The 27587-nt window shown below is 45.8% G+C and overlaps 2 protein-coding genes and 1 long non-coding RNA gene across 12 annotated transcripts; 2 read left to right on the plus strand and 1 right to left on the minus strand.

The window, feature by feature from the left end:
* On the minus strand, positions 1-3342 carry SWI5 (SWI5 homologous recombination repair protein; the record flags this gene model as incomplete). The annotated part of the gene is made up of 5 exons (XM_075112672.1): positions 1-747; positions 1210-1304; positions 2449-2570; positions 3020-3068; positions 3176-3342. Coding segments are annotated over 5 exons (498 nt in total), but the record flags the coding sequence as incomplete, so codon positions are not given.
* Positions 3343-3641: 299 nt separating this feature from the next.
* Positions 3642-4247, plus strand: LOC142065846 (uncharacterized). Its single transcript, XR_012663550.1, has 2 exons — positions 3642-3725; positions 3875-4247. It is a non-coding gene; the product is annotated as an uncharacterized LOC142065846 (long non-coding RNA).
* A 240-nt stretch (positions 4248-4487) lies between these two features.
* On the plus strand, positions 4488-24598 carry GOLGA2 (golgin A2). 10 transcript variants are annotated; one of them, XM_075112300.1, is made up of 28 exons: positions 4488-4644; positions 5915-6037; positions 6423-6503; positions 9944-10078; positions 10705-10748; positions 10892-10955; positions 11428-11487; positions 11947-12027; positions 13817-13855; positions 14356-14418; positions 14645-14738; positions 15408-15514; positions 16081-16139; positions 16392-16533; positions 17587-17676; positions 17859-17966; positions 18064-18151; positions 18655-19001; positions 19818-19931; positions 20217-20441; positions 20717-20816; positions 20903-20994; positions 21594-21747; positions 21892-21959; positions 22568-22670; positions 22928-23034; positions 23244-23412; positions 23519-24598. In XM_075112300.1, exons 1-28 carry the CDS (start codon positions 4597-4599, stop codon positions 23767-23769), a joined length of 3156 nt encoding a protein of 1051 aa, XP_074968401.1. In that variant the 5' UTR covers positions 4488-4596; the 3' UTR covers positions 23770-24598. The 10 variants fall into 10 exon arrangements, with proteins under 10 accessions (XP_074968401.1, XP_074968392.1, XP_074968393.1 ...); XM_075112291.1 differs by having other exon boundaries at positions 4509-4644; positions 18658-19001; XM_075112292.1 differs by lacking the exon at positions 14356-14418 and having other exon boundaries at positions 4509-4644.
* The last annotated feature ends 2989 nt before the right edge of the window (positions 24599-27587 follow it).

Genomic DNA, 27587 nt, shown 5'->3' on the forward strand with positions numbered 1-27587 from the left:
TTACTGAGAAACGTGATAGGTGCTTTATTCAGACTGGATGTTCAATACAACTTCACATTTTGCCATTTACAACAGAAATGATACAAAAACCTCTAGATACCAGAGCAGTTAAGTACAAAAACATGGAACATCCAGACTTATCCAGATCATAAAACAAAACCAAACCCCCAAACCACCACAACTTCAGCCTTCCTCCCTCCCTATTTCTGAGGGTTTTTTGTTTTCTTTCAAAGCAGCTAGTACATTGCACATTCATACACCCACACTTCCTCTATCCATTCAGTAATAGCTGCTTCCACCTGCAGATTAGTGTATCCAAATAGCCCCTGGATGTTGTGATGTTGTAGAGAAGCAAAGGCTCGACAGGAAGAGTCTTAACATCAACCTGAATTAAAACCCCTCCAATAAAAAAAAAAAAAATCAAAACACTGTTGATCAGGTAGTAGAAGAAACTACCCGAAGCCCTACATCCCTTTCCCACAAGCAGGAAACAGCTGATAGATTCATCAACTTTCACGTTCCAAAGCTTCTTAGAAATAAGGCTGTTAACCTACGCTCTGTTGCAATTCTACAGACATACTTCCGAGGCCAGCTAATATCAGTTCTAAACTGATCTGACACCAAAACATAATGGCCCAGCGACACTCATTTTTGCAGGACATGGCAGGCTTCAGGTTCAATACTAGTCGCTAAGCTCCAGATCGTACTCAGGGTAGAGCTGCTTTGTAGTAACCCCTCGGATAACGGCTAGAAGAGAGAGAAATACCATTGCTTTCATTAAACAAAGATCAGATCAGTCAGAAAAGTTGTGTTTTTGTCCCAGTGGCCCCTAACTATCCCACAGAACCTCCCATAGCTAAAAAGCATTCTAAGGTTCTGCAGCTGTGCCCCCTGCTTATTTCAACACTTTTCCTTTTTTAAGCATATGAAGAACAAAACTGACAAAAATTAATACGATTTATCAAATGTTGGTAATCCATAACACAGATTAAAATACTGGTAAGTGACAATTATTTCACACATTTGGTTCTAAAAACATCCCAAGAAAATAACAACAGAAGTGTTTGTGCTTGCACAAGTGATTGGGTAATATAAGCCTAGAACTGAAGAATCTTTAAAACGAGCTCTGCCTTTATGGCGTAGTAGCTTCTCTCTGTCTATATGAAAACATTGACTAAGAAGTTCTTTAACAGCCTTCCCTTTCCTTACCCAGCTTGCCTAGCAGCATCTGTCCAGCATCTTTAATATCGTTATACTCATGGAGCAGAGAGATGTGCTTCTCCAATTCCTCCAGGCTGTAGCCTCTGTAACAATAATGCCAGAAAGGTCAAAAGTGACACAGCGGGATTGCTGCTGCTGCATAGCGAGAGCTGCCACAACCAACCACGCACAACAGGGATATCTGAGACACCAAAAGCTGGCACATCTAAAGCAGAATCCAAAGGCAGCAAGTATAGCGGCTGCAGGTCATAAACATGAAAGCTACAAATGAGCAGATCCTCATTTTGAGGGTTTCCACATCAAGACTTATTAAAAAAAAAGAAAAAACACAAACCAACACACAAACACCCACCCCCCACAAAAAAAAACCCAATCCACCTGAAATCTCAGAATCAAGTAGAAAGAGAAATAGGCTGTGGTAAATTCAACTTATATGTATCTCTAATCTGTAGCTAGGGAAAAAAATTAAGGTGGTGTGTTCATCTTTGAGGCTAAAAAAAAAAAAGAAAAAAGCTTTTGGAACAGCCTTTGTTGTTCTATCATTTCAATTTTACGCACTACACGTTATCTTAGAAAATATCACTCCTTCGCAACAAATAACCCACAGAGATTCCCTCTCTTTAAAAATCAAGCTGCAGTCTTATCTCAGAATAGTTGCCAATAAGCAGCTGCCACAGTCTGTCATAAGAAACCACAACAGAACAGCTGCACTATCCTGTCCATGGCACCTGCCATGCCAGAGTGTTCTTGTCTAGAAAAGATCTCTGCGTCTTGAACATAAAGGTTTAACCCCCTCGCCTCAGACACAAGACAAGTGAACACTTGATCAAGGAAGCAGTTTTATCTGGACTTGGCAGGTCATACAAGTCATGATCTCAATTTTAATTCTCACGTGAACAAGCTCTTCTAGTTGCATGACGTGTCGTCATATCACGATGGTCAGAATTATTCATTCCCAATTTACAAGCAATTACCTCAGCAACACCTGGGGTAAAGTTAAAATCTTATCCAAGCTCCTAGTAAAACTTGTTTTGCTTTACCAAATAAACCAGAAGGAATTCCCTTAACAGGTCCCGTAACTCAAAACAACACTGTAATCAACATTGTACAGCACCATGATAAAAACTGAGTCATAAGAGGTCAGCTTATAGCAATATTTCCTGGGCCATATTTAATTTTAAAAACAAAAATAATTGAGGCATCGCATTGAACTGGCCAAGGACATACTCAGACAATAATTGTGCAATTTCCTGGTCTAGAGCAAGGTCTTTCCGTTTCAGCTCTTCAATTTCATTCCGCAGGGCTTCCTCACTGGCTCCGTTAGGTTGGCAGGACCTTGGAGATGGGATCTGTGGGGCACAGAACTCATTTAACACTTGCTAACTCAGCACTGGATAAGATGCTACAGTGCTGTAGGGCACCAATCAGATAATACACGGGAGAAAAAAGGAGAAAAAAAGGAAAAATATCTCCTGGGCAGGTATCGGCAGAAGCCCAGGTAAAATATTTAGCCGTTTGTGTAACGTCAGCCTGCTCCGCATCGTATTCTATGGGGCTTTGTAGATTTACAGCGTAGAGTGAAAATAAAAAAACTCCAGAATTTGGCTTTTAAGGGGAGCTCCCAGGAGGGCGCAGCGCTGCACCGCGGGGCCGGCAGCTGCTCCGGCAACGAGCACCTTCACCTTCCGTGAAGGGCACCCCCCGCCGTGCGGGGCTGAGCCGCGGCAGGGCTGCGGGCGGCGGCGGGCCGTGCGGGGCCCTCAGGACCCGCCTCCCCCCAGCCCGGGCGGGGACTCACCGGTGACTTGAAGGCGGCAGCGCCGCTCCGCCGGCCGCCACCGGGGGCCCTGGCAAAGGCAAAGGGGCGCCGCGTCAGAGGCCGGGCGCCGCCGCAGCGGGGCGCGGCCCGCGGCGCAGCGAGGGCGGGGAAGGGCGGCGGGGAACCGGCTCCTACCTCTTCGGCACGGCCAGAGGCCGCGGGTGGCGGGGCGGGCTGCAGCCCGCGCTCGGCGGGACCCGCTCGGCCAGGGCTACCCTCTCCCACCGGACCGACACCGGCCCCGCCGGGGGCTGCAGCCAGTCAGCCCCGCCGCCGCGGGGCGCGCCGGGGGTTGTAGTCAGTCAGCCCCGCCGCCGCGGGGCGCGCCGGGGGTTGTAGTCAGTCAGCCCCGCCGCCGCGGGGCGCGCCGGGGGTTGTAGTCAGTCAGCCCCGCCGCCGCGGGGCGCGCCGGGGGTTGTAGTCAGTCAGCTCCGCCGCCGCGGGGCGCGCCGGGGGTTGTAGTCAGTCAGCCCCGCCGCCGCGGGGCGCGCCGGGGGTTGTAGTCAGTCAGCTCCGCCGCCGCGGGGCACGCCGGGGGTTGTAGTCAGTCAGCCCTCGCCGCCGCGGGGCACGCCGGGGCGGGTAGTTTGACCCCTGATAGGGCCCGGCGGTGGTCTCCCCGCCCGGAGCGGCTGACAGGGCTGGAGAAGGAACGTCGCCGTGTGAAGCTGCAGGTGGCACTTAGGTGGGCCAGGACACAATTGTCCCAATTACTACAGCCGAGGGGATGACACTCAGTGCCTTCAAGAAAACACCTCAGAGCCACCTCAGCACTGGGGCTGCAGCCAGGACGGGGTCTCAGGAGAGCTCTGAGGTTACTAATTATTTTTGCAGGGAAAAAGCTGTCACTGCCCGGGCCACTGTGCAGCCGTACACTTCAGCAGCCCCAGCCAAAACCTTGCCACGCAGACCCAATGCAGCCTCTCGGATGGCCGTGGAAGGAGCCTCCTTTCCGCAGCTCTCCTGGCCTGGCTGCCAAAGGTAAACGTGTCCCTGTGCAGTGCCAGGCACCGGCAGCAACTGTATCTGATTCCCTGAGCTGACCACACATGAGCCAAACTGCTGCCACCACGCTTGGAAGGTCAAAGGACTTGGGAACAGGATCACACAGCAGCAAAACCCAACCGCCTGTGCTACCCATGACTTCAAAGGCAGAGCTCAGACATCAAAGCGACGCATGTAAAATAGAAAGCTATGTAGATTTGTAGGACGTGCCCTACAAAGGATGAGGGAACCCTGCCCAGCTCCCCAGGCTGGTTTCTAGCCAGTATTTACTCTGGGCAACTGAGTCAATACAGAAGCATGGGGCAGCGCTGGGTGTCACACACGGGGAGCGGGGCAGCGCTGGGTGTCACACACGGGGGGAGCGGGGCAGCGCTGGGTGTCACACACGGGGGGAGCGGGGCGGCCCCGGAACGGAGCTGCGCGGAGCGGAGAACAGCGGGCGCTGCTCCCACCGAGGGGCCGGGCGGCCCCGGCGGCAGCGCAGGCCGGGCCGGGGCGGAGCCTGGCGGCCGCCTCCACCGCGGCTGACGTGGCCCGGGCGCGGGGCGGACATGGCGGACGGCAGCAGGCAGAGCAGGCTGGCGGCGGCCAAGAAGAAGGTGAGGGGCCGGCGGGGGATGCGACTGGCCGGGCAGGCGGCAGCCGGGCTCCGGGGGCCCCGGGCGGGCCGGATCCCGCCGAGGGGCGCGGGCCAGGCCCATGCGCCGCCGCCCGCCCGCTCGCTCGCACGGGGCCGGGCCGGGCCGGGCCGTGGTGAGGCCGCCGGGAGTCCCCGGGCGTCCGGTGCTGCGGCCGGGCCTTCCCGGCTGGCGGCCGCCCCCGGCCCGGGGGAGGCGGCCGGGGAGCGGCTGGGCCTGGGCTGCTGCGGTGCTGCGCGGTCTGCCTGCCTTGCTTTGGTGGTTTCCCTTCCCCCCGCCCCCTTTATTTTTATTATTTTCTAAATTTTTCCCCCTTATTTTTTCCCGCGGGGCGGCTCGGGCCCGTCCGTCCTGGCGGGATGCGTCTCTGTGTCAAAGTCATAGGAACGGAAAAGTGTCCTGGAGCAGTTCAGGCTTCCATTTTGAAATCCTGCTAATAATGGGATCCTTCTTCTTACTTATTTTTCTCCCCACCCTGACTGCGAAGCGCCGCAGCCCTGCCCTGCCTGCCCGGTACGGTGAGGGATGGGGGTCTCCCGTCTGGGGTGGAAGTGGGTAATTGGCATTAACAGCCCAGGACTCACTTGGTTTGGGGGCTTAGGTGTTCAATAACATACAGAAAAATGCTGGAGGACCTGGCAGGATTCAAGTTAGAGCTTATCAGACCAGCTTTTCCTGGACAAAATGGATATGATTTCAAAATCAGTTGCAGATTGCTTTTCAGTTATTACAGTATCTGTATTAACGTGTTATCTGTGCGGTTTGTTATTTGCTTTCTTAAAATCTTTCACAAAGTGTAAAATCTTACTACCAGGCACTGCTTTTTCACTTTGCATTCAGGGTTAATTGTCCTTCATTAATTTTTCCTTATTGCTCTTGGTTATAACCCTAAAAAAACCCCAAATGCATTTATTTTAATCTCCTTTTAGTTGCGGCATGGATTACCAAATTCTTTCCCAGAAACACGATTAGCTGTATACAGAAGTTGAACATCCATGACTCTGAGCCTCTTGTCATAAACCCATTGCACTAGTTTTTAGTTTAGGCTTCTCTTGGCTTGTTTTGACTCCCCGCCCCCAGGGTCAAACTCTTTGAAGGGCATTTCTCTTGTCCTTATGCTTGCTCTGTCTTTCTACCCGGTGGGGTTTGTTTTGTTTTTTTCCTTTTTTGACGTTATGCTCATGGAAGGCGTATTCTATTTGGACTTCACATTATTCTGCTTTTTTCACAGCTGAAAGAATATCAGCAGAAGAATAGCCCTGGAGCAACTGCAGGAACCAAGAAAAAACGAAAAACTAAAGAAGACAGTAGACCCGAGACTCCCACCAACGATGACCGACAGTCTCCAGAGAATGTGAGTGTCTCATTCTTTCTCCCAAACCCTTTGCTGTCTCCTTGTTCTTTCGTTTCCCAAACACCATGACTAGAGCCAGGAAAGGGTTATGCCGGTGTAATGTGTGAATGGTGTAGATGCTGTGTTAGCCGAGCACAGTGTGTGCTACAGTAATTAGCCATTACCTCTACTGGAAGGTGCACGCTGGAGTCAGGGTATGTGCGGAAGCGGTGTCTGATCATACAGTGCTGTCACACAACCCTGGGTGTGTCCAGAGCTGCTCTTTTGAGGTGCATGCTCCTAACGAGCTGGAGGATGCTGGTTTCTTTGGCTGCCTTTGATTGACGTTTTCTCTCTGTCCTCTTCTGAGCTGTTTCTCTTTCCCCTTCTCTTTCGCCTCCTTTAGATTCAGAACATTCTGAAGGTGCTGGTGTCAGACCTTAACCGCTCCAATGGGGTAGCCATACCCTCATTGGACAAGAGGAAGGTGAGGCAGTGCTTGTGTCCCTTGGAGTGACTTGTTCTCCCTACTGCATGCTTCGGGTTCTGTTTACACTGTCCTCGGTTTTCCAGATGCAGCCGTGTGCTGACATGACCATTGTCAGTTGCTTGAGTTTTGTTGCTGTTTTTATTAACATGAAGCTATTTGTTACCATGTGTTTCCATTGCTCGTAAGTGCTTGTTTCCTTCTGGTTTGTGTCAAACTTAACATGTGAAAGAGTGAACCTTGTCAAAAACTCTTCCTCAAGACAGCTGAGCTTTGAGGAGAACCAGGAATTTGGGGTGAGGCAATAAACTACCAACCGCTGAGGAGAAAACTGCACTAGGAAGAGATAGTGTTCTCTTAGTCCTTCTCCCATCCTGCACATTATTGCTGTATTTCCTAGAGCCTCATCTCTGAAGGGCATGCTTCTGCTCATCTCCAGGCAAGCAGCTGCCCTGAGTAAGCCGTCTAGTTATTCCAGTCAACCTATTTTATGACAGGCGATGAAACTTGCACAGGTGATGTACAGTCTGGCAAGTACCATGGGTTTAAATATGTTTGGGCAGGAAGTCAGAAACTTCAAGTCAAGCATTTACAGGCTTTAGCGTCTTCATATTCCCAATCTTCTGAAGAGGAAAGGGCAGGAAGTATGCCAGTGAGCAACAGAAATGTGTTCAGGAGTAAACGAAAACAAACAGCCTTTTTAAAAAATTTATTTCAGTCAGTTTATTTAAATAAGTCTCAAATTGTGATAGAAACTCGAGGAAGTGAAATTTTTTACATTGCCCAGAATTCTCTTTGGTACAGTTTTATTGTACCAAAGCTCTGCTTTTATTTTTCACTTGCATAATTTTGATAGCTTACTTCCCTACTGTTGTTTCACTCTAGTTGTCATAAAGTAACTCATTATTGTATTTACTGCATATCCATGTGTGTCCAGCAATAAATGTAACTATAGTCATCACCAGGGGTACTAGAGAGATGCAGCGAAACCTGCAAGACGGGATGGCATTCACTCTGAATTGCCTTTGTATTCCTTTTCTCCTTTTTTTTTTTTTGGTGATAGTACAGCAGTTGTTCTGTCCAACACACAGAGTGAGCAGCAGAAAGTTCCTCCGACTTGACCTTGTATGTGTAGGCTGTGTATCGGTAGAACTTGGGTGACACGAAGACTTACTGCAGGCTTTGTGGGTGCTGGATGTGCCTGTCCAGAGTCAGAAAGCATGTTTTGATTGACGTTTCACCCTTGTCATGGGGACTGTTTTCACTTAATACTTGTAAGCTCAGTATAAATTAGATCTCAGAGAAAGAGATGTGTTTCACTTTGGAGGGTGAGATTAAGATGGGTGGTCTGTCATCAGCTGTTGCTGAGATGACATTTGGTCTTGCAGTGAAGACCTACCCGTGTCTACTGTTTTAGTCTTGCTCTGAAAATGGAGAATTTATTACTTCTATTCATTCTTGTTTTCCCAAATTTTTTTTTCTCTGCTTCCTTAGCATGGAGAGATACGTTTTGATCTGACTGGCTGTTATGGAATTGGTGGGTCATTCTTTCTGAGGTTTTAGGAATAACTTGAAAACTAATCTTTAATTGCAATGTATAATGAAAGAAAGATTTCGCTTTCCAACTGCCGTCTTGTAAAAATCTGAAGTCGGGAAGATGCTGTTCAGAAACTCACTTGATGGCAAATAGGGCAGAAAAGCTGATCGTTAGCATCTGAGCTACTGCTGCCCTTGGTGTCTTAATGTGAGGCAGACCCCTCCCATCTCACCCACTTCAGCTTTTTTGGCTGTGAAACACAGAAAATCCAACAAAATAGGAGCCTTTGTGCTGAAGCAAATGGATTCTACTAAATGCTAAGCTGAGCAGAATTACTAACTTTTTATTCTACATTATTAGGACCTCATAATGCATGATTTCCAAATAAGCATTTTGCTCCTAACTCATTCTGTTTCCAACAAATTCAGCTGTTCAAATAGGTTTTTTGGTTGTTTTTTTTTAATTTTTTAAAAAATTTATTTCAACACTGCTTGTAGTGGAGGAAGAAGGAAGGAGTTCTTGTGGTTAAGGCATGTTACTGGATTTTGCATCTTGAAGCATTAAGCACAAAAAATGTCTTGATCAGAAAAAATTAAGGAAACATTTTTGAGATGTACTGGGGAAGGTGTTCCTTCTGTGCATCTGATGTTCTGTATTGATGTGTGTCTGAACCAATAAAGGTGAAGTACCCTGTAGCTGGAGGAAGGAAGGGAATTCCTGACCTTCCTATAAGGACCTAACATATATTGTTCCTTAAGAGCACAGATTTCTGTCCTGCTAAGAAGAAAATGAGAAAATTCTGTTTGTTTCCCTCTGCAGTCTTCCAGCTTATTGCTTTCGTTAAGTCTGTCTTCACTGTTACTGTATTCTTGCTGCTTGGTTCATGAATGAAGTGCTGAGCAGGTAAATAGGGAATGCCAAGAGAGCAATTTCTTGTTTCCTGTGAAGTGCCAAGGAGGAAGTGACTGAAGTAAGAGGGAGCTCTTTCAGATAGAATAGCAGAGAGCTGCAATATATTGGTGGGGTTGAATGTTGACAGATAATCTCATTTGCTTTGTAGTGTTGTTAAATGGTGACTTACCGGAGCTGGGTGATGAAATAAAACAAATTGCCATAGAACACTAGAACACCACTCTGGGCCTTAACGGATCTCTGATCTGTACAAGAGAGAGGAAATTGTCCAGCTGGCTGTGGCTTGGTAGAGGTGTCCATCAGATGCTATCCATCCTCCCATGTAGGCTGGATGAGAACTTGCATCGCTGTCCAGAAATAGTTTTTTGGCCCTTCTCTTTTCTATTCAGATTCTTCTAGTCATGGGATTCATAGCTCCATCAGGGCCACAGGCACCTGCTCCCAGCCACGCCGACTTTGGCCTGTTCATAAATGTCCTGTTTCTAAACATGTGGTCCATGGCATGCCACAAACTTAACTGAGTTTTAGACAGGGATTTTGAGTTTGACTAACCCGGTTTTCAGGTAGTCACTAACCTGTTCTTTTCCATCCTAATTTGCATAGAGTGATCCGTGTTTTCCCCAGACACATCTTGAAGGTAGGGCTTTTCAAAGCAGAGTGACTGCCATCTGGCTTTGCCCTCGCTCACTTTTTGGACACCCCTTTGCCGTAAATCTAGTGTGTGAACTTAGAGTTGGGTGACGTTATTGCCCCATGTTAAAGATGCGAGCTTGATTATGGGACATCGGTTCTTCGGTCTGGGACAGTGTTTGTTCGTGGGCTGATGCAGTCACCTGTTTGCTCTGGGGAGAACACAGATTCCCTTCCATGTGTTTCTAAATGATTGATTGCTCACATCTGCCTAGTTTTCAGAGGCAGATCACAAGGTGATGTGTTCATGTGTTTTTGTTTTGCATGAAGGCTGTAATTCCTGTGATATGTTTTGTGACAGGCATACTTTGACAGTGATGTTGCCACTCGTAATGCTGAACAGCTTGCTACCGATGTCCCTGTGCTATCTAACAGCAACAATCTACCTAGTTGTGGTTCTGTTCTGCCTGCTCCTGGGAGCATGCAGCTGACACAGGTTTGTGACTCATCATGAATATTGCCATTGAACCATTGAATATTTGCTAGCGATACCACATTTTTACTGAGAAAGATGATCTTCATAAATATGACTAGTTCAGATTTTCTCCTGTTAAAAATACTACGTTCTCCACTCTTCACCTAGTAGTTGTCATCTGTCTGTGAGAGCAGAGAGAGTACTAGCGTGTACATGCCCCTGTGTCTCCCAAAGCTGCTATTTTGCTTCCCCTTCTTCTCTATTTCATTGGCAGAAAGTGCTCTTAAAAGGCAGAAGGTCTCCAGTATGATCAATCTGCATTTCCTTTCACTCCTTAAAGATTCAATTGAAGTTTTCCCCAGCAAAGCAAAGTGTTGATTGCACTGATAAATAGTAACAGCAAACATAAAGCCTGCGACACTTAAGCTTCTCCTTCTCCATTCTAAGAAATCCAGGCTCACACCACTCAGAAGTTACGTGTAAGCCAGGACTGAGTTGGTGGTTTAAGTTCATCTTTCTTTGGGAAGCAGTAATTACAGGTACTGTGGAACCCGAGCCCAGATGTAATCAAGTCTTATTGACATATTCACAAATGTGACTCCTATCTTCTTTTACAGGCTTGTAAATTTTTGTGTTTCAATCCACAGATGCATGAAGTTGAGGATAATAAAAATGCTTTGGATGAGAACAGGTGAGAGTCTGTGTGTGTTTATCAAACAGCTTTGCAACAGGATCCCAAAGTGCCTGACAAATTAAGGTTTTATTCCTCCCCAGTGCTGATTGGGGCAGTTCTCTGGGAGAAATTTGCATTGCAAGGTCTTTCGTTGTTCCCAGGTCTTTGTCGTCAACAGAAAGTCTCCGCCAGTTGTCTGAACAACTCAATGGCCTGGTTTCTCAGGTACAGCTTCATTTTGATACATTTGTCCTGTTAATTCTCTTGATGTTTGATGTGGAGCTTTAAGCAGTCAGCTCAAGAAAACATCCTTCAATCTCAGAGGTGTCTGTAGACATCCTACTAAACAATAAGGTATTTAAGCATTGAGAAGCAAAACCTCCTGGTTTAGGAATGTAAAATTTCAGCAGTAGGAAGAAAAGCAGAGTGGGATGAATGAACAGCATGTATTCATGGGGAGATATATTCTTGATTTAGTGGAAAGGAGTCTGAGGTCAGTCTGCATAATTCACATCAGCTTGTCACAGGGGGAGTCTGCATCTATCCTTAGTCAGAAAAGTATGTTTTGTGTCCCTGTCTGTGGTACTTTGAAGTGAAAGGTGCTATAAGAAGTATTATGATGATAGTTGGTTCTTTCTGTATAGTGATTTGGTGCCTTGGGGAATAAAACTGACTGACTTGCCTGGTTTACTTCTAGTCTACGTCATATGTGAATGGGGAAAGTGCTGTTTCTTCCACAAATATTAAGGAAATGGAAGTAAGTTGTTCGCGGTCTATAATTTTTAATTCTTATTTGCTACTGTTGATCACTTATTGGGACTCTGTGCTTACAGCAGTATTAATGAGACCTAACTGAAGGCACAGTTCACATACATTGCTGTCTTGTGCTGTAATCAGGTAGCTATGGTCAACAGTAGGAGGCAGGTATCAGAGGGGTTTCCGGTTTGGGGACTGGGGATAATCTGGCCTCCATACAACTGCAGTTCTTATTTCTGATTCACTTTTATGTCAAAAGGAAGCCTCAGCAGAAATGAATAAGAGATATTGACATCCCAGCTGCTTTTGTTGAAACCGTAGATTTTGTTTTGTTTGGAGAATCTGATTATATCAAACTGTGATAATGATTTATTTTTCTGTCCTTTTTAATTATTGCTTTTTTCCTCCCCTCCTCCTCTTCTGCTCCTTCCTTTTTCTCCTCTCTGCATGTGCCCATCAGACACGTTACCAGGAGCTGGCAGTAGCCCTGGATTCCAGCAATCTAACTAACAAACAGCTCGTTACAAAGATAGAGGAATTGGTAAGAAACAATCCAACCAACCAATCTGACATTGTCTTTGCTGCTCCTCCACGCTCTCTGGGTGTCTGCAAGGTTATGGGTTCTCTCATAGTGCCACAAGGAAGGCTGCTTACCCAGCACTTCGTAAGGAACAAAATGGGCTGTATGGAAAACCTGTTAAGAGGATCAAAGTCTGAGGCCACTTGTGAATGTGTTGGCTCATTGGAGGAACAAGAAACGGAGTTTTGTTGTTTCCATTTAAGCATGCTCTGTTGATCTTATCATGCTTTCCCTGGATGATAAACATCCTGATAAAATAGCTATTTCCTGGTCCGAATCCCTGAAATACAGAATTCTGGTGCTGGCAGCAGTGTGAAAACCTGTTTCTGCAGGTGGTGATGCTGTTCTAAATATATCAACAGAGTGGGAGCAATAGGTCTAAGAGAGAGCCAGGGGCTGGTTTCTGATCATATCCTCAGCTTCTCTTAGCATGGTGAATGAACTGCTTTGTCCTGTGGCCTGCATGGATTCCCGCTGCTGCTTTTCAGCCTTGGGCTTTAACACTGCAAGAAATGCAGCTAAGTGGACTTGTTTCAGTCTGAAAAGAGCCTTTCTTGTGTGAAATACTTTTCCCCATTTTGTTCCTCTCTCCAACTACACTTTTCCCGAAGTTCAGCATTTCCCAGTGTACCCCATGACCCCTCTGTTGTTTTACTTTTGGTCTGGGTTATTTTTGTTCCGTTCTGTTTCTTTTAGTCTTTTAGCTGGGCTGCCGAGGTACCTGGTATAGCGCACTGCCTGCCCAGCATTCTCCTTGTTTGCCTGGAACTATGTAGGGCCTTTGCTTTTCCTGGTTATGTTGTGCGCTGGCATTGCTAGAATCAAAACCTCTAACTCATCACTCTTTCTTCTGTGGTCATGTTTCAAAATGTGTTGAAACAGTAGTAGTAAAGAAACAGGTTGGCCTATGTCCACTCTTTGGAAGAGGAAAAAGTACTAATTATGTAGTTACTTATGAGGCATCTGTGAGAAAACTGCCAGGGGGACAACAGCAGCAAACGGCAAACACAGGAGTGCGGTTTGTGTGGCAGCCTGGGTAGGCAGCTGCCACTTTTGTCTCCTTCACCCCATATCTAAAGATGCATTATGTACAGTCAACAAATCTCCAAATACTTAGAATCATAGAATATCTCAAGTTGGAAGCGACACTTCACCCATAAGGTTGAAATTGGCTAGGACAGAATTATCCCTTTTCTTTGCATTTGGCGTCAGCTCTTTCTCATACCACCTTTTGCAGAAGCCTGCAAATGTAAGTGCAGCTCTGCATGACTTAAATGCCAGTTGTTAAGTGGGATAAAGGTCTACGGTCTCAGTTAAAGGAAATGAATGTGGGTTTTGTTTCGTTTTTGGGGGTGTGTCTTGTGTTGTTTTTTTTTAAAGCATTTTTGGTTATTATCCTAATACACCAAGATTGCTACAATTAATTTCATAGATGTGGGATACAAATTTAACTGAAGTTGGTGGATGGTCAGATATAAACATACAGGGGTTTCAACAATGGTATTTGAGAACTGTGGTAATGACCTGAGCAATGAAAAACATATCTAGTGTATAAAGTATATTAGTGAAGGGAGCCCCAAATGTATTATTTTTAATAGCTAAGCTGAACTTCCTAGTCTTCTACAGAAAGGATAATGGAAATTCCATTTGTGTTAATCAAGCACATATCCTACTTCATTAAAGTGAAGATGTGTTTCAGCAGTTTGAGGTTATTTTCTCTTAATACTTGCACATCAATTTTCTTCCACAGAAACAGCAGAACCAAGAAGCAGTGAATCAGCTGGAGAAGGTAAAGTGTGTCCTATTTTTGGATAGATATAGAAATAGGTGTCTCTTTCTCTTTGTGGAGTAAAAAGCATAGTGGACCTTGGCACAGGCCTGTGTGATCTTGTCTTAAGTTAGATACAGTTTCATTTGCAGCATAAGGTTGAATAATTTGACTTCACGCGTTAGGCCTGGCAGGTAGCATTCTTATTTTGACAGAAGCTATTTAAACCCTTGAGTACTGGAAGAGTACAGTGGAGACAGGAGATTACAGTTCAAGTCCTTGCCAGTAGCTTGCATTCCAAACATTGCCATGTTTATGCTAGCAGTGACTGCGCTCTTCTAGGATGGATAAATAATGAAGTAGTTCAAATAATGGAAGACTGAAGTATGTCTTCAAAAATAGTGGTACCATTTAGATGCTGGAAGTACTACCAATGAATCACTGCTTTCTAGTCTGACATAAACCAACAAGGGTTGACTATTTACATTTTTGTGCTGAATAGGCATCATTTGTTTATATAGGAAAAGAAGGAGTTTGAACAGAAATTTTCTAAAGAGCAAGCAGCACTGAGGGAACAGCTACAGGTAAGGCAGAGCCTCCATTACGGTAATATCATCTGGCTTCTGCTGTTTTCTGGATTACGGACTACTCAGTTTTATCCTGGAAGCCATGAGTGCATTCCTTCAGGAAAACTGGGAGTTGGTTTGCCAGACTACTTAACTGTGAGAGCTCTCTACCTTTTGTGGCAACGGTGATGTTGAAATTACAAGCAAAGAAGTTTTGCACTGTGCTGATTTTCCTTTCCCAAAGGTTCATATCCAGACTATTGGAATTCTAGTTTCTGAGAAGTCCGAGTTGCAGACAGCCCTTGGACATACTCAGCAAGCTGCCCGGCAGAAAACAGGTAAGTGACTGTGAGTGCTCCAGCTCAAGCTGTCGGTTAAACTGTGGATTTCAAGTCACAGACATGATAGCTGCTGGCGGCCAGCTCACAACGCTCACGGACTCCTTAATGAGCAATACTTGGCACTGTCACTGCTTCTGTCATCATTGCTGCCCCCAAATGGGAGCATGTTGATCCCATGGCAGTTGAGGTTCTTTTGTGCATCACTAAAGCCTTGTCAGCCCTGCTTGGGCCTGGTGACTACCCCAGACTGTTCCTTTCTGACTTTCTTCTGATTCTTTTAAAAATTTGTTCCCTTTTCTCTGCCCTCCCTCCCACACAGCTGTCATGTTAATGTAGGTTTTATCCGAGCCTTTCATTCTCAACTAAATTTAAGCAATTTATTCTATTAGGGAAAAAAAACCCAAAACCCAAATAACGTATTGTCTATTGTTCTGCAAAGGAAGTTTCATCATCCCCCTCTAAAAGTGAGGAAGGTACTTACAGAGGCTTTACTGCCCAGAGTTGCTAGTGATTCACCTGTAGAGCCAGGAGTGGAACCAGGTCTACTAATTTACAAAGCTCTATGCTGCCTTAACAGCTTGTTGACAAAGTAGAAAGTGCTGTTCAGCCAGTTCCAAAAAGCTCTTTGTGGTCTAGTCTCAACTGACTCTGCTCTGACTTGTTCAGGAGAAGCTGAAAACCTTGCTGCTCGCTTGCATTCATCTCGCCAGAGGGTATCAGAGCTAGAACGTACTCTGTCCTCCATCTCTATGCAGCAAAAACAGTCAGAGAAGGTAAGTCACACCTCCGTTTATGCTTTACCAGCAGCTCTGCCTTTGGCTAGTTGCTCATCACTACTGCAAAGTCTGTAGTCCCTGCTTAGAGAGGAGGCAGAAATTAACCTTATTAATTGTTGATTAACCTTGTAAAGCCCTGTATTCTCTGTGATCAAGGCAAACTTCATTCAGGTGTGTGTGACCACTAATTATATGGTCCAGTTGCTGCCTTCAGATCTGGCACCTTACTTCATTAGCCTTGCCAGCTCCACACAATAGAAGCCTCACTGAGACCTCATCCCAGGAGGTGCTCCATCAAACAGACACTTCAGTATTGATATTAATCCAGAAGTTTGCAGAAATAACCTCTGGTTCAGTTAGTAGCATCACATTTGAAAAGACTGAGCAAACTTACTTCTGGCAAATTCAGGAGGTTCTAAGCAAACCTCTCCTGAGGATTTTGCCAAACTTAGGGCCTTTTCCACTTCAGCTGATCTGCTAAAGGTGAAATGAAGTATTTTTTCTAACATCTTGCTTGTTTGGCTGAAGTCTGTAGATGAATCAGTAATTGCCTTTTTCTCCAGCATAATAAAGAGCTAGTGAAGGAGCGAGACAACCTGAAACTGGAACTGTACAAACGAAGGTAAGTCCATCCTGCTTGTTACTGCAGAGTAATACTGCTCTTCTCAGTAGAGCCATGAAACATAACAAGGGGCACAGACCACAGGTAGTGACTTGGGAGGTTGGACAATCAATTTGGGGGGAAAAAAAAGTCACTAGATATGTTTCTGTGATTCTTGCTGCTATGAAGAACTGGATTGTAAATTTATGACATGGACATAAGCAAACCTATGGCACATATAGTGATGCCACTTTCATTTTTTGTTCGTTTCAGCAAAAGTAGTGAGGAAGTAAAGCAGCAGAATTCAGAGCTGTCAGAGAAGGTTCACTCCCTGGTTTCCCAGAACTCAGCTATGAAGCTGGATATGGAGGATTTGCATAAGAAACTGGAAATGGCTGAACTGATGATTCAACAGGTAGCCATAATGCTTCTGGGGGAAGATCACACTGATCAGCGGAAGATTTTGCTTCTGACAGTGGGGGCGAGATTTAACTCTTGTTTTTAAAGGAAGGTGCAAAATCCCATCAAGACATCCTGTTAGTAAGAGGCTTCCAGTGAGGCCTCTGAGGAACAGGAAGTCTATGTTCTGAAGAGTTGAAGTAGATTGAAGGACATTGTGATGTTGGTCTGCTAAAAGAATGTTATACAACATGAGAGGGTGACTGAACATACCAAGTGTGAAAGTATGGTGACTTTTGCTGCGTGCATCTATTCAGCATTGTGGTTACTCAGTTGTGTGGTCTCACTGAGAAACCAGTTGAGTAGGGGTGGCGTTGGTAGCCACCCTAGCAGAAGGTGGAGAATTGGACAATGGCACTTGAAGGTCAGCTGGGGAAAGTTAAGAGAAGAAGCCAGTTAGAAAGAGAATGCATGAAGCCAGCTGTTAGCAGCTCAGAGAGCAAGCTTGCTGTTAAGGTGAGCCTGTGAAGGGAGAAACCGCTCTTTTTTCCTTTTTTCTTCCTTTTTTCTTCAGACAGTGCCTTAAGTTGCCCTTGAAGTAAAGCCAACTGTTACTCTTCTGGGAAAAGTACTGTGTCTCAACTGAACCAGCCTTGCTACTTAGTCCACTGACATGTTCCAGACATGGGCTTTAAATTCCTGACATGTTCGACAACCTTTAAGATCACAAGCTTTTATACCATCTGATCTGGCTGTATAATGCTCACTCTGGAAATGTACAAAGTTTTTGAGTCAGATGATTTGATTAAAGTGCATTTTCTTAATTAAAAAAAAAAAAAAAATTGGTAGGGAGGAGCTGCCCAGTTCAGCCTGGTTTACAGGGCTAAAATACAAGTTTTTTGATTTTAATCCCCTTTCTGTTTTCATTGAACTTCACTGTGAATTGGAGCGCTTTAAGGAACTATAGAAGGGTACAACATGGATCATGTGGCACGTTTCTATCAGGGGAAAGGCTATGCAGAAATTGAGTATTAACATTTTACCACAACATTTTGATTTCTATTGGCAGTTCTCAAATCAGGCAGGGAGTCTGGATGCAAACCAGCAGATGCAGATGGCACTGGAGGAGAAGGCGAGCCTGGAAACCCAGATTGCTCAGGTAAAAGGTTGTATGAAATATCATCCAAATCTTGACATCTGTAAAGAAACTTGTGTGGCAGAAGAACGCAGCCTGAGCTTTGCATTTATACTGATCTCGTCAAGCTTTATCCCTTAAGCAGTCACTACCAAATTTATTTAGCCAGTACGATTTTCTTTGTGTTTTATTTTGTTTTATAACAGCTCTCAGAGTCACTTCACCAGCTCCAGGCAGAAAGAGATCAGTATGTAGAGAAACTGAAGGAGGAGCGGAGCATTTGGCAGCAGCGGGTACAGCAGCTCTCTGAGCAGGTAACATCGGGGCAGTATCACAGCTGCTTTTGACAAACACAGGCAGTAGTAAATGCACCATGAACATTGTTTTAACTTTACTTATGTGGCCTTGCAGGTCCACACAATGGCAGAGGAGAAGGAGAAGCATATGGCCCAAATTCGGGAGCTGGAAGCCAATGTTACAGAGCTGTTGAGCAAATCAGGTAGGGCTTCCAGAGTGGGGATTCAGAGTGCCAGCTGGTTAACTCAATCCCCACTGTGCAGTAACTTCTGCATGTGAGATACAAGTAGGGCTGATGCTCTGAAGCTGTGAAGGCAGCTGAAAGCCTGGTGACCCACAGAAACCTTTCGTCCTACCAAACAGCAAGTGAACTACTTTAACCAATTGACCAGCAGACTGTTTTATGTCTTTAGTATCTGCCTGACTGTATTGTCGGCCTCTGGCCCAGGATTCTGGGGAGGCAGGATGCTCTTGTCAGGGCTGTGAGGGAGGCAGCAGCACATGGCAGGATGCTGTGCTTGGTTTTGGGGTCATTTTGCTCCTTTGTTCCTCTCAGTGCCCTGCAGCAAGGATTGCGTATTGCATCTGGTGATACCTTCTGGGTCCCAGAGCCCTGTAGGTTGGGGTATGCTTTGTATATGTAATAGTGATGTGTATTACACAGCAATTTAGCCCTTTGAGCTGCTTTTGATTCTATTTTCTCAGCAGTTAAGCCCATGGATATTGAGCCTTCCTCACCAGCAGGGCCCACAGCAGCTGAGCTGAGTCTGCAGGAAGAGATCCAAAGGCTGCAGCAAGAGAAGGAGGAACTGCATGGGCAGTACCAGGCCCAGGTCCGGGACAACGAGCAGCTAAGCCACCTCAACCGGGAGCAGGAGGAGCGACTGCTGGAGCTCGAGAAGGCTGTGCAGCGCTACAATGAGGAGTCTGTGGACAGACAGCAGATCCTGGAGGACATGCAGAGTGACAAGGCCACAATCAGCAGGGCACTGAGCCAAAATCGGGATCTCAAGGAGCAGCTGGCTGAGCTGCAGAACGGGTTTGTCAAACTGGTATGTCTCTTTCTTGCATCTTTTCCCACTGCTTCCCTCACTGGTGCAATCCTTTTGTAGCACAGATATAAAAGACTGGCAGAAGCATTACCCGTCTCTTGCCCTCTGAGGTTTTGGATGGTCCATCTTCTGTGATACATATTGCCATGCCAAGAGGTTCCCTGTAATTCCTGATTCCCTCAGGTGCTCTGGCAGATGAACCAATATCTTTGTCCAGAGCAGTTTCTTCTTTCCTCTCCTCCCCTGGCAGTCAGGCTGTTTCTTCCCCTGAGTATTCCTCCTTATACCCTTGAAGACACCCATTTTCTGTTCTCTGTAGTTGCCCATGAGGAAGATGTTCTCAGCAGTTTTGTCTCCTGCTGCTGTCGTTCTTATCTTGCCTGGAGCTGAATCCTTACTCTTGCTTGCTGCTTTCACTGTAACAGCTTCCCCTTTGGGGCCCTGGCAAACTGACACATGGTCTAGCTGCTGATTTTTCTTTATTCCTTTCTGAACTTGTTTTTGAATGTCTGTGGCTCTGTTTGGGATATTCATGCCACCCATCTGCTTTGGAGCTGACAGGCTGTGTGATGTGCCAGGCCTCCTCTTGGCACTGTCCCAACACTGATTCCCCTGGCTCTTCCCTTGCTCTTCTTCCATCTTCTGAACTGTTCTGTAAGTTATTTGCTGCCCTGAACAGTCAATATGTGGCCTTTAGTTACACCCCAGGATAACACTAGGAATGGTACCCTCTTGTATCAGGAATGAACATGTCTTCAGTGTGTATGTTTATGGTGGTTGGGGCAGTTTCCTTATATAGTGGTATTTGTCTTGCAGACAAATGAAAACATGGAGGTGACAAGTGCCCTACAGTCAGAGCAACACGTAAAGAAAGAACTGGCCAAGAAGCTTGGGCAGCTGCAGGAGAACCTGGGGGAGCTCAAAGAGACGGTAAGCAATAGCCAGTGGGATGGCAGGGCAGGTATGGAGTGGCTTATGAAAACTGCTGGCAACTTCCCAGACTTTGATGGAAGGATGGAAATTGGTATTGTAATGATCAAGCTGGGAGCCTTCCCCCATCGTCTGCTGTCTGATGTGGGGGACCAGCATGTGGGGGCAGATGGTGGCCACCTAGCTGGTGGCTTTGGGGCAATGTTGACAGTTTGGATCACGTCACACGGATCAGCTTTTCTGGCAGAAATGGTTTGATGTGATGGTTTGATCTTACTTTGTTAGCTGGAACTGAAAACACAGGAGGCTCGGGGGCTGCAGGAGCAGCGGGACCAGTATTACAGCCACCTACAACAGTACACCGTGGCATACCAGCAGCTGTCTGCCGAAAAGGAGGAACTGCACAAGCAGTACTTGCTTCAGACGCAGCTTATGGATCGGCTGCAGCACGAGGAGGTTCAGGGGAAGGTGACAGTGGAAATGCACCTAAAAGAGCTGCAGCAGACCAAGGTAACAGTAAAAAGAGGCAAGTGGAAAGACAGAAGAAAAAGTCCTTAATACATTAAGGATTAATTATGGAAAAGGTTGGACCAGATGATCTTTCGCAGTCCCTCCCAACCTAGGCTGTTCTGTGATTGCATCCTGTGCAATACAGGTGAACGATGCTTGTCTGGAATGGAAGCGCTGCTTGTGTGTGTGTGTGTGTGGTGCTACTCCCTGAAGATGTAGAGACTGTTTGCAGTCTGGCTTGCACAGGTTTCAGTGATCTTCTGCTTCTCTCTCAGGAAAGTCTGGAAGCTGTAGCTAAGGAGAACAAAGAGCTGCAGGCCCAGATCAGCCAGTTAGCAGCAGACCTGGATGGTAGGATTTTGCACCAACTAGATGGTGAGTAGCCGCAGTGGTCTCCAGGGAGAAGGCAGAGCTGGGCTCTCTGGGGTATTACCTTTCTGTTCACATTTCTCCTTTTACAGGAGACAGTGTTGGAAGTGAAGCAATGATGTCAGAAGAAATCCAAAAATCTTCATTTGTGATCCCAGAGAAGTTCGAAAGCCATGAAGAAATGGTGAGTCTTAATGGGTAGAAAAGACTTTGGGTTTAGTTCTAAACAAGACCCTAGAAAAGGAGGCAGGTGAAATTGCAGAGAGGTTCCACTGGGGACATGGAGTAGGCTGTTTATCAGCTGTGATCCCTACCAGCCAAGGCACAGTACTGAGGGAAGTGTAATAGTTCCTTGTGCACAGCAGCAAAAAACTAAGCCTTCTGCAGCACCCTTGCAAGACAGGCTGGCAGTGGCTTTAATTATGAAGACAACTCAGCTGGCACAGTAGCTCTCAAATTATGATAATGATGTTCTCTTTAGTTTGGAAGGCAATTTGGAAATGGTGTTGAATATCTACTAGATTTTTCTGTAAGTACAGTCTTAACTGGAAAATACTGTGATAATGAGAGCTAGTATTTAACCTGTATGTTCATACTACTTGGGAATAAGAAAAGATGCAGTAGTTGCTTCCTGGTTTAGTTCCAGGACAGTCACTTAGTACCTTGGTTTCATACCCATAAATAAAATGGGGTAAACCGTTATTCTCTTTGTCCCAAGATGCACAACCGATTGTGCTTTGCACAGGAGAAGTGCTAATGTGCATAATCTGCAATCCTTCTTAGGTTGCTTTCTTGACATCTGCCATGTCCCAGGTGGAGCAGGAGCGAGAAGACATGAGGCAGCAGCTGGCTGCTCAGAAACAGCAGTGCAGAAGCCTCCTGCAGCAAATAGCAGCTCTTAGGCAGGAGCAGCAACATAACATCACGCTGAGTGGAGGTAAAAATTTGATGCATTTTGGGGACAGTGTGAATATGGAGGCATGCCTCGGCCAGCAGTGCTGGTGCCTGGGAAGCAGATCTATGGGTTTTGCGAGTGCACCGTGTCCAAGGCGGAACGGTAAATTCCACATGTCCCTTCCAGATTCCAGTATGGATACTGTTCCAGTGGAGGTTCATGAGGCTTTGAAAACTGCCATGGAGAAACTACAGGTAAGCAAAGGATCTCGTCATGTTTCAGCCCCTCTACCCTTCAGCTAGACTTCCATCTGGTGCCAGACTCTTACAGCACACACAGACAAACCATAGGGGAATAAGTAGCAGATGTTCCATAATAATAAGCTACTTCCTAAAAAGCTTATCACTGCTTGTCTCGGCACAGGAAAGCTGGCAGCAGTAACTCCCCTCCCAACCCCACCTAAGACTGTGAGTATAAGGGCCTAGCACCCACTGGTGGTCTTTTTCTAAAGAAATAGCTGAAAAACAGACTATCTTTACCCTGCTGGGGTGAAGCAGGTGGGCTCAGCCTTGGAGCTGAGTATGACCAGAGTTATGCTCTCCCAGCAATGAGAAGGTTAAAAGGCACTTCTGTTTTATCAGCCCTTCTGCTTCCCAAAATGCAGAGATGCTTTCTTACACCTTCTCTAGCTCGCTCTCTCTTCTCTGCTCCTTTCTAGCGTCAAATTGGAGACAAGTTGTAAAGGCAGCAAGACTTGTTCCCTAGGCTCAGACCAATGTGAATGGAGGGTGTCATCTTTGTAACACAGGTATTCTCTGTACATGAAGCAGTTCAGACGATTGATACCAATTTTTGTGTTCAGTCCCGTTTCACAGACCTGATGCGTGAGAAAGCTGATCTCAAGGAACGGCTAGAAGAATTAGAACATCGCTGCATACAGCTGTCTGGGGAAACAGACACCATTGGTATGTTTAGGCAACACCAGCACGTGCTAAAGCTTGCTCAATGCAATACTTACTTGGGGAGTAGAAGGTCCCTGACAGTTTTTGGAGCTGGAGTCCTCCAACTACCAAGCAGCTCAGGTCTCCTACTGCTGCCTAACTAGGCTAGAACACCAATCCAGGGCTGGATTTGCTGGATCCCTATACCACACAGTTCTGTGCTCATGTAAGGCTTGTACCCAAGTCATGCTAACACCCCTTACACTTCTCTTGTATTCCAGGGGAGTACATTGCATTATACCAGAGTCAAAGGGCTATCCTCAAACAGCGACACCAGGAGAAAGAAGAATACATCAGCAGGTTGGCTCAGGATAAGGAAGAGATGAAGGCAAGGAATCTTTTCTGTAGTACTACTCTAAGCAGGGCAGGCCTGGTGGGGAGCACTTGTGCAGACCAAACCTTCACATGTTATTCTTCAGCTAGCTTTAACTTTGAGGTTGCTAATTTTGTGACAGTGGCAGAACTGCAAAGTGTAGTGCAGCACTGGTGGCCACAGGTGTGTGCACGTTTCATAGGTTTTCCTTTACTTTGGTGCAGATGAAACTACTGGAACTGCAGGATTTAGTGATGCGTCTCGTCAGGGAAAGAAATGAATGGTACAGCAAGTACATAGCAGCTGCTCAAAACTCAGAGCTGTTAGCAAGCCCGAATGAAAGTGTACTTCCAGTGGAGAGGCGCATTGAGCTGAACGCTACTGATGGAGAAGGTAAGCTGCAGCCAGGACAAGTTCGGTACAGTGGAATAACCTGAGGTCTCAGTGTTGTGTGCTGATGGGAAGAGTTACCTGTCTGCCTTGTCTGTGTTCCTTACAGGGTTACGGGAAGTGAATTTATCAGACGAAGCAGAACAAGAGGCTGCTGTTCTTCATCAACCCAGTTTCTCCCCTATTGACAGTAAAACTGCTCAGCCAAGCCAAGAGGACCCCACAGCAAAGCAAATAATGCAGCTTCTCAGAGAAATCCAGAATCCTCAGGAGAGGCTGGGCTCGCTGCTGGAAAACCCCTGCATTCCCTTCTTCTACCGTGCTGCTGAGAACGATGAGGTCAAAATCATGGTAGTTTAAGTGGCACTAAATCTTATTTACAGCAATTTTCTATGAGCCGGAAAGGACTTAACTGACTTGTACGTGCCCATACCTCTGCTCAGTGCCCTTGGTCAGAACAGCTATCTACTTTACAGGCATCAGGAAAGAGGGATTGCACAGATGGAATCTGAGCATCAGACCTCATCCTCCCTTTCTCTTTCTTCTGTTACTTGGCGTGCTTGGCATACAGGCAGACTCGCTCTGATCCTGGGAGGCAGCTGGTGCTTCACCTGGGCCAGGGAGAAGGGGAGTCTGTAACTTCAGGCAAAATGACTTAATCCCTTATCCCAGACCCTGCTGCCAGCAGCCAGCATCACAGCAGTGACTAAGCAGCGGTTCTGATCCATCACTTATGACTGTAATCGGCCTAAGTTCCTTCCAGGGCTCCCAAAGCAACTAACTTATTCTGGTAACGAACTCTTTGGACTCTAAACAGGTTGTTTTTGTTTCATACTATGTATCTTAAACTTCCCACTTCCTTCTGCAGCCTGCCTCTTGCAACTGTATCTGAAACCAGCCTCAGTAGCCTTGAACAGCCAAGAGCTAGAGGCTCCTGGCCAGCTGGGCAGCACTACAGCCCCATTTACTCTCAGTGCTAGGGGAAGGGACCCAGGGTTGCCTTTTGAGTCTTTTTGGTTACTTGACAAAGCTTTATGTGATTCTTGGGAGCAGGGTGGAAATGTAACTGCACTTTGAAGGATGATGTGTTTCACTTGTATGTGTCTGAAGGTTTTATTTATTTAAAAAAATGGGAGAAATAAGTAAAAGGAAACCACTTAATAAACATGCTTTGTTTTGAATTTCTAGATTTTAGGGGTTCTAGTTCTCCATCACTTACATTTCCTCTTCTCCTGTTTTGGTAAGGAGTGCATTAGATGGGTGGAATCCAAGATCCTGTGGCCCCTGTTTATGTTCCTGGCACCCACATCAGCACTAGAGGTGGCACCTGGCACTGGCCTGAAGCTGTAGCACTAATTCTAAGGAGAAAACAAAACGTGGTGGGAGGAGAGCATCCCCCCAAGCAACAGCAGAGCCAATCCCTGGGGTGTGCAAGTGTTAAAGGGATCTGCCTGTAGAGATCCTGTGACTAGACTTGCCTTTTGGGCAAGAACTGACTCTTCTTAGGAGGGTTAGTTTCAGCAATGGCATTTTAAGGATGACAGCAGGGGAGGTTTAAGGGACCTCACTGGCACAGCTGTGCAAGCAAAACACACGAGCCTGGGCTAGTGCCTCAGGAAGCATATACCACCTTCCTCTCAACCTCACAGGAGAGGGGCTGACACAGGAACCTGGTATCAGTTTTTGGGTTTGCCAACAGCAAAAAAGAGACCATCCCTTTCTGCTGCATCCAAGTTGGTCCAAGCATCTCTGTAAAATGCTGTGTATTCCATGAAGATTGACTAAGCCATTTGCAGCATTTACACCTGCTCAGGCTATTCGTAAATGTGTATCATAACTAAGGGGGCAGGGCTGTGATTTAATACAGAGCATTATTATAAATGGAATAAATATTTATTGGATGTTCTACTCTAGTACTGTGAAGGAGACAAGAACAGTGAAGGTCTGCAGTCTGTTGCAGAGGTGACTTAATCCTGTTAGAAATTTGCTTTCTGAATAAACTTATTCAGATGGACACCAACTAGGTGCATTTCTTCTGTCTAGATCACCTTGAAATTTGGCCAGGAAAAAAAACAATGAATCCCTTTAATAAAAAAAGCTGGCACAACTCTAAAAACACCTGCCCTGGCATCACTACCCTTTGCCCTTGGCTTTCATGAATGGTTTCCTATGGGCAGACTGCTGACACGCCCGAGACATTTCTCTGGGCTAGCATTTCCCATCCAGACCTCAGTTCAGATTCATTTTTCACCCTGTTCCCTTTAGGAGCATTTCCCTGACCCCACCTTTACCTGGAGTGTGAATTGAGCAGACACAGGAGCAGGAACTACTGTAAAGCTATTGTATGTCAGCTGAAAACAGGAACAACCACCACCTCTGTGCCTCTGATTTGAGGAAAAAGAAAAACACTTCTTAAAGGCCAAAAGCACCAAACAACAGGAAATGTCTTCTCTTACCTGCGTAACAGCTCTTGTTTGGCAAGGTTTTAGATCAGTGGACAGGATCTTATTGTGTCTGGGCAGGGTAGCTGGTTATTCTCATCAGAACATACTTAACCTTTGATAACCAGCAGATTAGAGGTTTCTAGTTTTGCAAAATACAGCCCTAATATTTACTTGAATAGATACATAGTTTTGCCTTCAAAAATGTAATATTTTTAAAGAACAACCCTATATATCACACCAGGGACAGATGGAACAGTTCCAGTGAGGGGAAAAATAAAAACCCAAACAACCACAAAACCACACGACAGGGTAGGACAGACAATGGTTATTGCCTCAGTTAAGTAGAAGCTGAAGTTACAACCCATAAAAACATGGAGGACTGAGATATCTAGAACACACATAGGAAGGAAGCACCAGAGATCTAGTCTATTCACCCAGCCCACACCAGTATCTATGATTAAAATCTTCAAGGATACCAGGGAGCTTCACCAAGTACTCAGCCAGCTGTAGCCAAGAGCACTCAGGGCTAAACCAGGCATCAATATTACCATGATTTAAGTCAAGCCCAATGCTCCTGGTTTCTTCCTGCAGTAGTGCTGGAGCCCCATTACACAGGGGCTGAAGGAATCTGCTGCAGTCATTGGGCTAAGAGTGCTAAGTTCAGGAATTATGGAGAAGCATGGTTGTCACTGTGAGAAGCAGTGACCGTGATCCAAGGCCCACAGCACTCACTGTTTTGGCATGGAGACAGTAGGAACAGGTTTACCCAGTTTATACCAGGGAAGAACACCCACTTCAGCCTAAAAGCTACTTCCAAGTAGGAGCTGGCCATGTGTCGCACTGTGGTTAGACTGCAATGCAGACAGGCCCAAGAGACACTGCTTGACAGAGAAACTACAACTCAACACCTCCTGGCTGTGGTGCGCAAGTGCCCTAGGCAGAAATAGCTTTTTAAGAACCAAGCAATTTTGTGTGCTAAAATCCCACCTTCTCTTTGTCCAGTCACTGAAGCACCTCACTGCATCTTCCTTTACCATGGAGAAAGGGAGTTCACTTTCACATCTGATGAGCTGTTTCACTCTACTGCAGCTCCTGGATACCACTCTTGGTGCAGACCTGTTCCACCTTCCCCATTAGCAATAGCACCTGCTTGCATGTATAGTTTTTTAAGCTCTATGGGATGAAAAATTAGGTTATTATTAAACAGTTTGAAAATCACCCAGAGAAAGAACAAGAGAAAGAGAGATGGTTTTATTCTAGTCATGGAGACCTTCATTATACAGAAACAATAGTTTATTTCATCCAATAAACAAGAGTGACATGTAGATCACAAACTGCATCACAGCTACTACCAGCACTGAGACAGTTCACCCACAAGTCTGGGGTAATACAATAACCCAACTGCACAGAGCAGAGAATTTAACAATCAGCTCAAAAACTCAACATCAGGATTTGGTTAGCTTTTTGGATGTGTGTGTATATATATATGTATATAGATATTCTTTCCCTACTTAAGTATTTCCTAAAATCCACATGGAAGCACAAATGGCTTTAAACACCTGGACATATATAGATCTTTCATCTTATATATATATTTATAGATATTTATAACAGTAAAGATATGTTTCTCATTACTACAATTACTTGTTTAACTCCTTTAAGCAGCTGGGAGAGGAAAAAAAACCAAAACCAGTTTCACTACAGTCACATCTGATATGTGTGTATCACAAAATA

The sequence above is a fragment of the Phalacrocorax aristotelis genome, chromosome 17 (assembly GCF_949628215.1).
Source record: "Phalacrocorax aristotelis chromosome 17, bGulAri2.1, whole genome shotgun sequence".
NCBI lineage: Eukaryota > Metazoa > Chordata > Aves > Suliformes > Phalacrocoracidae > Phalacrocorax > Phalacrocorax aristotelis.